This window comes from Nelusetta ayraudi, unplaced genomic scaffold (assembly GCF_046127955.1).
Source record: "Nelusetta ayraudi isolate G7.1 ecotype Tasmania unplaced genomic scaffold, CSIRO-AGI_Nayr_v1 ptg000076l, whole genome shotgun sequence".
Classification (NCBI taxonomy): domain Eukaryota; kingdom Metazoa; phylum Chordata; class Actinopteri; order Tetraodontiformes; family Monacanthidae; genus Nelusetta; species Nelusetta ayraudi.
In genome coordinates this window covers 2549457-2562066 of record NW_027466126.1, presented here as the reverse complement: position 1 = coordinate 2562066, position 12610 = coordinate 2549457, and the positions used below count along the sequence as shown (strand labels likewise).

The window sequence follows — 12610 nt, the reverse complement described above, 5'->3', positions numbered from 1 at the left end:
GCTTGACTTTTTTCTTTCTTTTTTTTCTAGGTTTTAGTTTTCATTTTCACACACACTTCCATCTTTTAGGAGCTGTTGGTAAAAAAAAAAAAAAAAAAATCAAATACAAATGTATTTTCTGTTTACACAGCCTTTCAGTGGATTTGATAAATTTTAGTAAATTATCTTCCTCTATTTATTCACGAAGATAGCCTTTAGATATAAATAACCCAAGAGTACATTTATCTTTCAGGAACTTGCGTTTTTTAAAGATATAAAACCTAAAACGGACAGTAAAAGCCAAAATAAGGGTGAGAAGTTTTCAGGTCAAACACACTCGTCCCTGTGAATTCTACTAAGTCACCTATTAAAAACAAATTAATAAAATTGTTTTTTTTTCTTTCCTTACTGTACAAGAACATGCAGAAATATTAGGGGGGAAATTGGGTTGCTGTGTCAATATCATCAGCACTATATGATATTTAATCAGAATGGTATTGATTAGCGTGTGTTAATAACATGTTTTCACTCTTCCTTCAGATCAAGAGGCCAAGTAAACAAGCAGTCACACGCGCCAGAATTCTACAAATTTATCTTAATTTACTTTTTGTCAGTTTATCACACGAGTAAAGTCTCTTACCTTGAACTTCCAGAACGCTGTTGTGACTGTGTGCGCCCTTCTGCCCTCACCGCTGCCGCCCCCCCACCTCAGACAAGCACTTCACCTACTTCCTTTTCTCTCAGGCGCGCACGCTCGTGCAGAGCCGTCTGGTGAAACCACACACTGATACGCACCGTGTGTTGAAAGTGGCCTTATGAAAAGGACGGAATTGTTTGCATGTGCTCCTACATGTTTTCCGCCATGTCAACAAACAGCCCCCTTCCCCTATCTGTGTATCTAAGGGTGACATGTAAACGCATGACCGGACTGTAAAGGGGCACCTGCAGAGGATGTAATTACGTCCAAGCAAATTTCCATGATAAGACTGTAAGCAGTACGTGCTGTTGGGTTTTTTCTTCTTCTGTTAAACTCATAAACTGGGTAGTTCCTATCTCGCCACAAAGGTGAGACTCACCTGTTCAAAAGGATGCTGCAGCAATGGTCCGTGCCCCCGCTCCACCTCGTCGTGGAGAGTCGCGCAAAGCCACGTCTGTCCCAGTCTGAGCTCTGGTATCACAATGGGCGGAAAACATCATTTGGGAAGATGAACCAAGGTTACAGGGTTTCTGTTCCTGTCCGATCATCCAATTAGACGTGAAGGCGAGGCGTCTCCCCCTAGAGGCCACAGGCTCTTGGTTCGGGGCCCCCCGCCTGCACGTACAGAACACTGGAACGACCAAGGAACAGGGGGGGGGGGTTCATCCGTTTGCACTGATTGGCAATGACGCAACCGGCCGACGGAAAAGTTGCATCAGTAAACAACTGATGCAACATTCCAACAAAAACCACCTTCTGATTCCATCCCGCGCAACCACTTGTAATACGTTACATGAGGAGCACATGCGAGCAGCTCGAGGTGCAACACCAGCAGGCAGGCCACCAGCTTGAGGGACAGACGGTGGGATCCCGGCTGAGAGCCGCGGGGTCCCGGTAAACACTTGACACCGACAGTTTAATGAATCCACAGTGTTTCAAATCATCACGTTTACAGATTGTTGGCTATCGAAGGGGTTTTTTGGCCAACTGCAATGTATTCTTTAGGAACTTTAATTGTTCCTTAACACATCACAAATAACGGAGGGCCAAATTGGCAGCATTCTGTACAACTAAACCAACCAACGTATTATGATCAGCAGCATAATATGATCAATTTCTGCTAAAAATCCACCCGTTTTCAAAAAATTGAAGTTGGTAGTTTTGTATCCATTACTTCATGTATTTGTTTTGCGACGTGTGTGTGTTTCAGCAGCTTGCAATGACTGAATGCCTACACCAACACTATTTCAGTTGGCGTCATGTTCCCAACAAATGTGCAAACCTCAACAACAGAGGAAGGATTGGCTAAATTCTGCACCTCAGCAAAAACACACATACAACAGCTTTTTTTTGTCATCACATGCGTCATGTGTGTTCCGCTGCCTCAAACAGGAGGACAAAGATTTCAATATTTGTTCTCTTGCCACTTGTTTGCCTCAGTCTGCCGTGCACTGATCCTAATTATGCACATTTCTTTTGTATCGACTGGTTGCTGATTCCGATGTTTGGTCAAACTAAGCCTGACATGTTTGTAATGTCAACTTGCAAAACCCATTTCATTAAATAGATGGGGACAGAAATGGAGCAGGCGCCGCACAAAAGAGGACATGAGGTTGGGCCTTAACATGACTCCGTTGTTTACTAAGAAAACACACTGAAACACTCAGATTGCCAGTTCATTTTTTTTCTTCTTTTGTTTTTTAAACCAAATCAAAGTCTGACAAGTTTTCCATTGTGATCGACTGTAAGTGCAAAAGCAAAGTCTATTTGTTGTAAATGTGCCCTCCCCCTTCATTGTACTGTTTTAGGACATTAAAAACGCAACATAAAACCCACTGGGGCACAAATGTCACTTGTTTTGGCTGTGTTTATTTTTATTTTTTTTCATTTGGAAAACACAAGTCAGAAGGAAAAAGTGTTTCACTCACACATAAAGTTTGAGCAGCAACAAACAATACAATCAAACAAAAAGGTAAACAGACAATATGATAAGTGCGCTTCCCCCTCTCATAAAACTACTTTGTTGACTATGTGACCACCCACCGACTAGATATCACTTTTGTAAACTTGTGGATGGCTTAAAAAAAATTTGATAATAATTAAAAAAAAAAAAGTGTTGACACTTTTAACCTAAAGCAAACCTGGTAAAGACACTTGGGACGACTATCTTTGTACTAACGCTTAATCTCCAGGTTTCAAACAGAAATCTCTCTTTTCATGCAAAGAATCCACTGTAAAACACAAACAGCGAGTGCTGTGCAAAAACAAAACAAGAAAAAAAAAGCCAAAGTGATGATGTGTTGTTTTTGTTTTTTTTTCTTTTGTTCTCTCGACCGAGGAGCTCGAGCTCCGACACATTCATCTTCTGCCATGTTGGTTGGCCCCCCGCCCCCCCGACTGCTCCCATCCTCGTGCAAACCTCCAAACTTGTCTTGTCCGTCTCTACCTAAAACGTGACGATGGCTTGTAGACTGTCCGCCCGTTTCATCTTAACTATCGAAAAAAAACAAAAAAACATTGCAAGATCCAAAACAATCCATGACATTTAACATGCTACTATAAAATACAACCTTCCTAGTAAAACTTCACATGGGGTTTAAAAATTAAACACTGAGATCAAGAAAACCTTATTTTATGTGCCTAGTGAGGAAGAAAAAAGTTTTCTCATCTTATTATTGTTATTAAAAAAGTACCATAAAGGATGTTTTTCTTGAATAAAGGTGATGTACGGAAGAGGATTAGGGCCACAAGAAGAGAAAAAAAATTAAGATGGATTTTTTTTTTCCAACTTCATTTACGATATTTCAACTTCATTCACAAAAGTTCTTTTTTTTTTTTTTACGTTGACTTTTTCCACAAAATTTTGACTTAATTCACGAAATTTCAACTTTAAACTCGAAATGAAAACTTAAATAAAAATCTCCTTCCTGTAATATTTTTTTCTCTTTGTGTGGCCATGATCCTCTTTCGCCATGAAGTGACTGATAGGTCAGAGCGAGCACTTGCAGGTGTTTTCTGATGATGGAGGCATTGTATTCCAGCACTCGAGTGTTTCTTTCAATTTGTCGCTTCATAGTCAAGCAGCAGAAGAGGAAATCTTTTGAGAGCAAATATTTTTTGGCGTAATTTAATCCTGCAAAGAATGAAGTGACTGCATCTCGACCGATGTTTGGAACACATTTTCAGCTCATGTGCTTGTGCAGGAATCGCAAGAGTCCACAGAGCTCGTCTGATTTTTTCCTCGTGGCTTCCGTGTGTAGGTAGTGCATGTTTCGGAGTGGTCACGTGCTGCTTCAGTGCAGTATACTGGCTACAAAGGTGCATCACTGAAACAGGTTGCTGGCAGACAACTGTTGGATTCAGTCTTAGGAAAAAAAAGAGGAGTTTGGCTCTAGACCAGAAACATGATTTGACTCTTAGCTGGAACAGAACACCGTAGTGGCGGAGTGTACTTGTTCTCAGATGAAGGTGGAGTCCAAGGTGCTGGTGTCCTGCACGCTGCGGGCTCGCGCCTCGAAAAGCTGCTTTATCAAAGCCGACTTCTCCTGCTCCAGCTGGGCGATACGCTCGCTCTTCTCCGTCACCTCCTGAAACCAGCAGAGACAGAAAAAAACAAACAAACAAACAAACAAACAAAAAAAGGAGTGAGACATCTTCACTCATCTAACGGGAGCTCTGACAAACTTGCAGGTTTCCCTGTCAGCGGGTTAAACCTGTGTGAGAAGTCGGTTCTGGTCCTTCAGTCTCTGGATGGCCTGTGGAGGAGCCGGACCTGGAGGCTGAGGGTTGGCTGAGAGGACCGCCGTCTGAGCGGCACTGGGAGAAAAAGACTGCTGGGAAACAGAGAGACACCAGAGTCAGTGCATTAACCTGAATTAAACTTTAAGATACATATCATCCAATATTTAAACACCCTAAACATTTATCCTCTGACTTTAAGTTGACTTCTACTTCTTTTAAAAGTTGTTTGAAAGTAACTTGTTCTAGGTATATGATGACCATCGCAGTATCTACAGGTGAATTGCTCTTTTCTGCCACTACATTGTTATAATGATATCAACTACCCATGTAAAAAAATGTTCAATCAATTGAGACCGATCTAATTTATTTTAATCGATCAAATTCTTAACATCCACAGTTCAAATACAACACTTACAATAGAACATTACAACAGAGCTATTTAGGAGTAAAAGTAAAGAGAACGTGCAAAAACCAAAAAATATTACTTTGCATACTCACTGAACATCCTATCCATTAGCATCATATATTAGAAAAAATAATCTACTCAATATCAAACTCTGAGCCTGAAAGAAGTCAGATCAGCTGTACAGCACTCACCCCGCCATTGCAGGTAATGAGGTCGTTAAGGCAGCGGTTGACCTCCTGCAGTTTGGGGATGAGGACATTCATGCGACTCTGACTGGCCTCCGTGAAGAAATCCTGGAGGGAGAGAAGTGGATGAGTTGGAATACACGACCGTGTGCACACAAGAGCTACAACAGCCATAAGGTCATTATGAGGCCATAACGGACTGATGAGGGTCTGTGCTTCTCGTTACCAACAGCGAACCTCCGTAAACAGGATTTAAACATTCCCGGGGGGGGGGGACCACAAAACAACTCATCATGATTAAATCCCACTTTCATTTTAATGCCTTTTTATACTGGCAGCACAGAGGCCACCTGTTCAAAGACCCCCGGACGGACTGACCGTGCAGTGGGAGCTCTGGCCGACCTGCCGCTGTCTCTCGGTCACATTGTGGATTTGTCCCTGGTACCAGTCCCGGGCCCGCTCCACCACCTCCAGGCCGGCCAGCAGCGAGTCCTTCTCCTGCTCCAGCTCTTTCATTTGCTTCAGCTGTGTGAGGGTTTTCAAAGAGGAGAGAGAGAGAGAGGGAAGGGGAGAAAGGAGAGGGGGGTTAAGAAAAGCCCCCAAAAAAAAGAGAGCGAGAGAGAGAGAGAGGGAGAGAGAGAGAACATTCAAACTCTAAATTTCCTCCTCATGGCAGCGCCGAGGCAGCTTTCAAAAGTGCTGCCAAGACTTCATCTGGTGGGTGATTTCAGGGCCCGCCGGCGCTGGAGACCAGCTCCATCTTTTCATGAGGGCATCTGCAGCGAAAACCCCTTTTGTGCCGCCAGAGACAATGGCGCCGCTGCGATTATGCCCCGTCTCTCTCTCTCTCTCTCTCTCTCTCTATCTCTCTCTCTCTCTCTCTCTGTCGACCTCAACAATGTTTTAGAGGAGCAGTCAGCCTGGGCGGCATGGCAACCACACAGCCAGCTAGGAATGGGGTAAACAGCAGAGCCACTTCAACTGCGGCCACCCCAGTGGCTCTGTGTGTGTGTGTGTGTGTGTGTGTGTGTGTGTGTGTGTGTGTGCGTGTGTGTGCACCCCAGCAAGGCTGCATTGAGTTGTGCTGACCATGCTGTCCATCCTGCACACCAGCCAGAGTCCAAAAGGCCTCATCGCTGGCATTCAGCCACCTGATGTGTCATCTTTCAGCTCAGCCTGTCCCTCCATCCCTCCATCCTGCTGTGTGGACCTCACTGCATTCCAGTCGCCGTGGCTCACCGGCTCGGTTTAAAACCCAGCGAGGCTCAGAGGGGCTGGCGAGCAACACAAATTCATCCTGTTCTGCCAAGAGTCGCAAGAGGGAGGAGCACGTGCAGAGAAAAGACAGGGGTGGAATATCAGGGAGGAGGAGAGGTGGGAGGTGTGTGGGGGGCGGGGTGCATGTGTGTGTCGGAAGCAACATGAATATGAGGTCCCACCCTGGTGAGGGGGAAGAAACCTGCTTTTTTTTTTTTTTTTTTTTACAAGGAAGTAGTTCAAAAAAGGAGGAAAAAAGGGGGGAAAGGGAAAAAAAGGGGGAAAAAAGGAAAAAAAAAAGGGGGTGAAACAATAAATAAATAAATGAATGAATAAAAAGAAGAAGTTCATGGAGAAAAATAGAGTGTGGAAAAGTGTGTGTGTGTGTGTGTGTGTGTGTGTGTGTGTGTGTGTGTGTGTGTGTGTGTGCATGTGTTGGCAACATGGGGAGCATGAACACACACACACATGTACACACAATGGTCATACAATAACTTGACACCTATGGCAGAGGCTTTTAACTAAAACACAAAGGAGCCGGACAGCCTTTAGAAATGAGGCCGAGCAACAATAACGCAACAGCAGCACTTGGGCGTCATCCACATCCAAAAAAAAACACAACCAAGGACAACTTTCATTCTGGTGCGATTCTATGATGATGAATGTGAGAAATAATGAGACGCTGCCAGTTATCAACAGCAGGAGTGTCCGTCTGATGCAAGATGTAAAAAAAAAAAAAAAAAAAAAAGGACATTTAAAAACGAGAACCGTCAAGCGACATTCGGTTCACCGCTGCCATTAGTTTTGAAGAACAGCTTGAGATGTTGTCATGACGACATGACACCCGAGTCTCCAGCACCCTCAGCTTTCCCACTTAAATCACAGAAGCGTTCTTACTCAATACACTCGCAAATCTCAGAGAGACTTGAAGGTCTTCTGCCGTCCACAACTCCCTCCCTCCCTCCCTCCCTCCCTCTCTCTCTCGCTCCCTTGCTCCCTTGCTCTCTCGCTCCCTTGCTCTCTCGCTCGCTCTCGTCCTACTCACCCAGAGGAAAAAGTGCAGGGCCTTGCTGCTGTAGAGGCTACTGCTGAGGGGGATGAAGACGGTTGTGTAGGCCGCCCACACAGCCATCCAGGCTGGGCCGGGCCGCCCCAGCGAGTCTTCCACTTCCACCAGGCCCCGGGGCCCGACCCGGCTCACTACCATCAGGACAGCTGCGGGGCCAATGCGGCCTGGGTGGGAGGGCCACACAGGGGGACGGGGGAGGGTGGGAGGCGGACAGGGGTCAGGGAGGGAGGGACTGTGGGAGGGAGCCGGTCGGTCTGGCCGAGGGAGGAGGGGGGGAGGGAGAAAAGACAGAGACGGCGACACAAACGGGAGAGGAGGCCAGTCGGAGAGGAATGGTGAGGCAGGGGGAGAGACGGAGGGTGAAGGGAGGCGCGAGTGTCCTGCAGGAGGGTGGGAGGGGCAGGCTGGGGGGAGGAGGGGGGAGGCGGAAAGATGGGAGGGGAATGTGGGAGCCAATAGGAGGCAGCGTGGAGAAGCCGATACCAGCAAAAAACTCTTGACAGTTTCCAGGAACTTGGAGTCGTGCGTCTTCACCGGAGCCAAGTTTACCCAGCACAGGCAGGCAGACCCCTGGCCCGCTGCTAGCAGCTCAGTTCAGATATTGTTTCAAGATGATCATAAGGAACACCAAAAGTTGAATGTATTAAAACATGGAAATTGCAAAACCCTTCAGTCACAAATGAGCTTAAATCGAAACTGATGTGAAAGCAGCCAAATGCAGGTGGTGTTGCAGGGAAATCAACTGAAACCAGTGGAAAAGTGTTGCCAACTTTCATTCAGAAAAATAAAGGTCATGACCGCAGTGGTCGGGGTCATGACCATCACAGGCCAGTGGCTCGCCAGTAGTGCCAAGTCATTACTTAAAAAAGGGTTTCAAAAAAGTGTCAGGTTCACATAGTTTGAATAGCTTTGCTACCGAGAGACATTAGAAATAATGTTTAAACTGGATTGAAATCTTTTGATAGAACGTATTGTTACACAACAATCGACAAAGTGCAGCATGAAACGGTTTTGAACGCAAACTCTAATGCCATGCTATGGGGTCAAAAGTCAACTTTGTCCTAGAGACATGGGGCCACCTGCAGGTTCATCGGGATCCCTCAAGACACAGCCATGTCATGAAAATTTTTCTTCCTCCAAGGTGGGGCGTGACACTGAAAGTTTGAGAACCACTGCTCCATGGAAACGAACCTGAATTACGTTCAAGACAACTCAGAAATACGGGACAAACCCCCGTTACCTATCGATTTAAAACGGGACGCTCCATTTCATTGTCAAATACAGGAAAAATCTGTATTTTCAAGGGACGGTTGGCAACTCTACAGTAGAATGAACTCAAACACACCAGTTTCGACCTGTCCACAAGTCATGAAGTGGAAAACTGCATGGTTGACTTTAAATAAAAGGCGACTCACCAAGGCGTGACACCCAAAGAAAGACCTTTTACATACTTTCAACAAACCGCTGAGGTGTGTGTGTGTGTGTGTGTGTGTGTGTGTGTGTGTGTGTGTGTGTACACTAACCATTCCATAATCCACTCCATTGGAAATGGTATGCCGCCTCTGCTCATCCCGACTCCTCCCGTGCCGCCTGGAGCCGCCGGAAAATCCTGTTGCAGATTCACTCTGAGATCTTGGTAAACCTGATTTTGCAACACCTGGACAGGAGTGAAAGAGGCTCAATAAACACACAGACACTGAAAGCATAAAAAGTGTTTTGAAAAATAATTAAATGGAATGATACAATTATTGTGAATATGAAAAATAAAGTGAAATGTTTTGCTCTGCAGTGCGAATATTCATGGCGAGTGAGTTAAACGCTTCCAGATGTCGAGAAGACATACAGTAGATTTGCATTCTGACAAACTACCACAGGAGGGAGCTATATCACGCACATTTTTGCCCACAGTGCTTGAAGACCTTTAAGAAGGTGAACGGAGGAACAAAGACCGTTTCAAATATACACATTTTCAAACATTTAGATTTTACCAAGCCTTCATCAAAAAAGTGACTCTCAAGTATGTGAACGATTTTCATGTTTTTCTGTAATTAGGGGAATCGACAAGAGTTCAGCAGAGCAGAAGGAAATATGTGAGGTATGCAGTCGAATTACTTTGAGGAGCTCGAGCAATTCCCTGAGGATCATTGTAGGAGTGCTCACTGCCGAGGCAGGACGGGCAAATGGTGAGCAACGGTGCGATAAGTATATAATAAATAATTAGCAGTGAGCAACCTTGAGATAAATAGAGAAAATTGTTTTCAATTTGGAATGCAAAAACCTCCTGAAATAGGTGAGAGATTTGTTCTAGTGGAAGTCCTAATGTTTTGTGGTACAAACTAGGGACGTGAACAATTTATTGATTATCGATTAATTGTCGATTAAGAATTTAATTGATTAAATTAAAATAGTAGTGCAATTAATTGAACATTTTTTACACGGGTAGTTAATATCATTATAACCGTGTAGTAGCAGGAAAGAGCAATTCAATTCAATTTAAATAATGTGTTTCTTTTACATATTCCATTGTGAAATTTAGGTTCTCAGGAAAAATCGCTGCTTATCAATTAATCGTTAATCGATCGATAAGGTAAATCAACGAACGATTAATGAATTCATCGATAATTTGCATCCCTAGTAGTACAAACAGATGTACTCAAGAGCAACAGATGAAGGGACTCAGAGTCTCTCTCGAGTTGAAGGGGAGAAAATATTTTATCACTGCCGTGATTTTGTGAGAGCCAGTCGGTTTGCTGTAATCTGGCCTAATCCAGCAGGGTTTGGCTGCATGCATGAGATTACAGCACAGCCACTGGTGGGCCACCTCCCTGTCTAAAACTGATGCACAGGGCCAGAGGAAGAGAACAGATAAAAAAAAATTTAGAAACAAAAAAAATGAGCCCATCAAAGAAATTATTTAATGCTTGACAAGTAAACTAAATTGATGATTTAGCAACTCAGGACAACTAATTTTGCTCATTTTATTTGAAATTTGTTGGACAGCTTTAAGGATGTGAGGCTTTATTTGCACAAGGAACGTTCTGTTATTACTGAAGTCCCTATTAATGCAATGAGTTTTGCTCTCATTCAATTAAGAGGTGGACAAATGTGCACAGAAGTATGCAAATTCTTGGCTTTCTGAATTGTCTGCCCATGCGACCATCTATGCGAACAGAGACCCGGCACTGCATACAAGCGGAGTCAGTGGGAAAAGCCCTGAGGCCCAATGCAGTTTCACTCTTATAGCTTCAGACAGGCCTCGCTGAAGAGATATCAGGCAAACTCGGAGAGACTCTCACTCTCTAAGTGAGCGCCTCTGTGTGTGTGTGTGTGTGTGGGTGTGTGTGTGTGTGTGTGTGAGGCAAATTAAAAGAGAAAAGAGGGGATGTGAGAGAACTCTGCTATGACTGCGAAAGAAAAGTGAGTTTTAGAGCAAGAGCTCAATATTTATGCACAAAAAGAGGACAAGCAAACATGGGAAATTCCCGACAGCAACTCCAACAACCACTAACCCCCCCGCCCCCACCAGGAGGAGAGCTGAACAAGCCATCATAAAAAAAACAACCCTCCAGATAGATATACTTCTGGAGGGGTTTCTCACATGACCTCTGACCTGACCTTTGGTTAACAAAGGCAATAACTCAATCCATGTGGTATAACACTGATATGTGCATGTGGCTTTACAGACATCCAGGTAACTGTTTATGATGTTGACCAAGGCCAACCTGCTTGCAGTGTGCAGAGTTTGTGCACAAAGTATTTTACATGGATCTGTGCATCATGTTTTGTGCTGCACGCTCACTTGATGCAACAAAAACAAGAAGAAGATGCAGATGCACAATTTGCTGCAGCACAATAAAATTCAAGGTAGCAATGAACTGACATCAGTTCCTAGCAGGCAATGTCCTGCTGACAAGTTTGACTTCTGAGATGTTGGCAAATCAAAACAAACACTTTGAAAACCACACCTTAGGCACTTTAAAGACATAAAGCAATGTCTATATAAGTTTCTATTAGCTGGCGTTTTAGAAATGAACTGTTCATAGAGGTGTGTGTGTGTGTGTGTGTGTGTGTGTGTGTGTGTGTGTGTGTGTGTGTGTGTGTGTGTGTGTGTGTGTGTTATCTGATAAAGAGGAGTTTAAACATTATCAAACAAGCTTTCATGAAACTCAGATGACGTGCAGATACCAAACATGTGACTCTCACGGTACCAGGTCCACTTACTCGCACCGTTGAGTTGCGGTGCCTCCAGGGCCAGCGACTCGACGGACCTGACCCGGCTCTGCTGCGGCTGGCTAGGCTTGGTGGAGTGGCACGGCTCGGCCCGGTAGCACCCTCCACCTGGGGCCACGGAGGTTCGCTCCAAACTCCGGCCGGACCTTTCCGGTGGCCCCCCGCCGCTGTAAGGGGCCGCCACGGGGTACCCGGAGCTTTCCTCGGGCCGGGCTCGGCCATGGAGGGAGGAGGAGCGGTGTGGCTGGGTGTTGGTCACATTGCTGGGCCCCAGTGGTCGCACCTTGTTCTCCACCCGCGTCCCGACGCTGCATGTGGACAGCGGGGCGGGTTTCTGGTGCGCCTGCTGCGGGTGTACCGCCGCCTGGGCCCGGTACTGGTAGCTGTTCTCCGGGTTGAGCATGGAGTAGCGCAGCCCCGCCACGAAGCGCTCAAAGGTGAGGCAGCCATGCGGCGGGGTGACCCTCCGGAGGCAGCCCAGCACCCCGCCGGGCAGGTCCCGGGTGTCCGCGCCCTGCCAGCGGCTCTCGATCTCCGAGATGTGGACGTAGCCGCGACCGGCGTCGTCGAGGATGTCAAAGAGGGTCCTCAAGCTGTGCAGGAAGGCTTTTGGCAGGCCATCTGTTGAATACTCCGACTCCTTCGGCTGCATTTTGACAGTTCGGAAGCCTTCGGCTTTGCCCTGGAACGCCTCTTTCCTCGTTCCAACTCGGCCGTAAATCGCCGACGCGTTGTTCAGCTTGCAGCCCTGGTCAGCGGCGATCAGCGCCATTGGAATGAAATGCTGATTGCCTCAGGTTTATCAATCAAAAACACGGTCGCACCAGTTGACTAACCTTGTACAAACGCGCGTCTGGAAATTAAAAAAAAAGAAAAAAAAGAACGAAGGATTAAACCAGTTCTCTAATATCCAATTTACATAACTTTTTAAAAATAAATTAGAGCCAGAATAAAGCAGAAATACTGCCTTGTGTGAATGGTTTGCGGAGTCCACCTCTCTAGTGAGACTTCTCCGTCGCTGCTGCTCCTTCATCCATACTTTCCTT

At 45.6% G+C, this 12610-nt stretch overlaps 2 protein-coding genes across 4 annotated transcripts in view; both read right to left on the bottom strand.

The window, feature by feature from the left end:
- Positions 1 to 715, bottom strand: part of hcar2 (hydroxycarboxylic acid receptor 2-) — a 3545-nt gene extending 2830 nt beyond the window's left edge. Inside the window, exon 1 of the mRNA XM_076043751.1 lies at positions 620 to 715. The gene's annotated coding sequence lies outside the window, so the exon portion shown is untranslated. The remainder of the gene's footprint in view (positions 1 to 619) is intronic.
- sapcd2 (suppressor APC domain containing 2) overlaps positions 1 to 12610 on the bottom strand; it is a 24706-nt gene extending 12096 nt beyond the window's left edge. The window contains exons 1-7 of one of the 3 annotated variants that reach the window (XM_076043749.1): positions 11556 to 12610; positions 8858 to 8991; positions 5387 to 5533; positions 5015 to 5116; positions 4390 to 4509; positions 3545 to 4263; positions 2526 to 3464 (exon numbers count right to left, since the gene is read on the bottom strand). In XM_076043749.1, the coding sequence (XP_075899864.1) occupies positions 4135 to 4263; positions 4390 to 4509; positions 5015 to 5116; positions 5387 to 5533; positions 8858 to 8991; positions 11556 to 12336 (1413 nt within the window). In that variant the 5' untranslated portion in view covers positions 12337 to 12610 and the 3' untranslated portion in view covers positions 2526 to 3464; positions 3545 to 4134. Of the gene's footprint in view, positions 1 to 2525; positions 3465 to 3544; positions 4264 to 4389; positions 4510 to 5014; positions 5117 to 5386; positions 5534 to 8857; positions 8992 to 11555 lie in introns of those variants that run through there. The other 2 variants (XM_076043748.1, XM_076043750.1) reach the window with 2 other exon arrangements.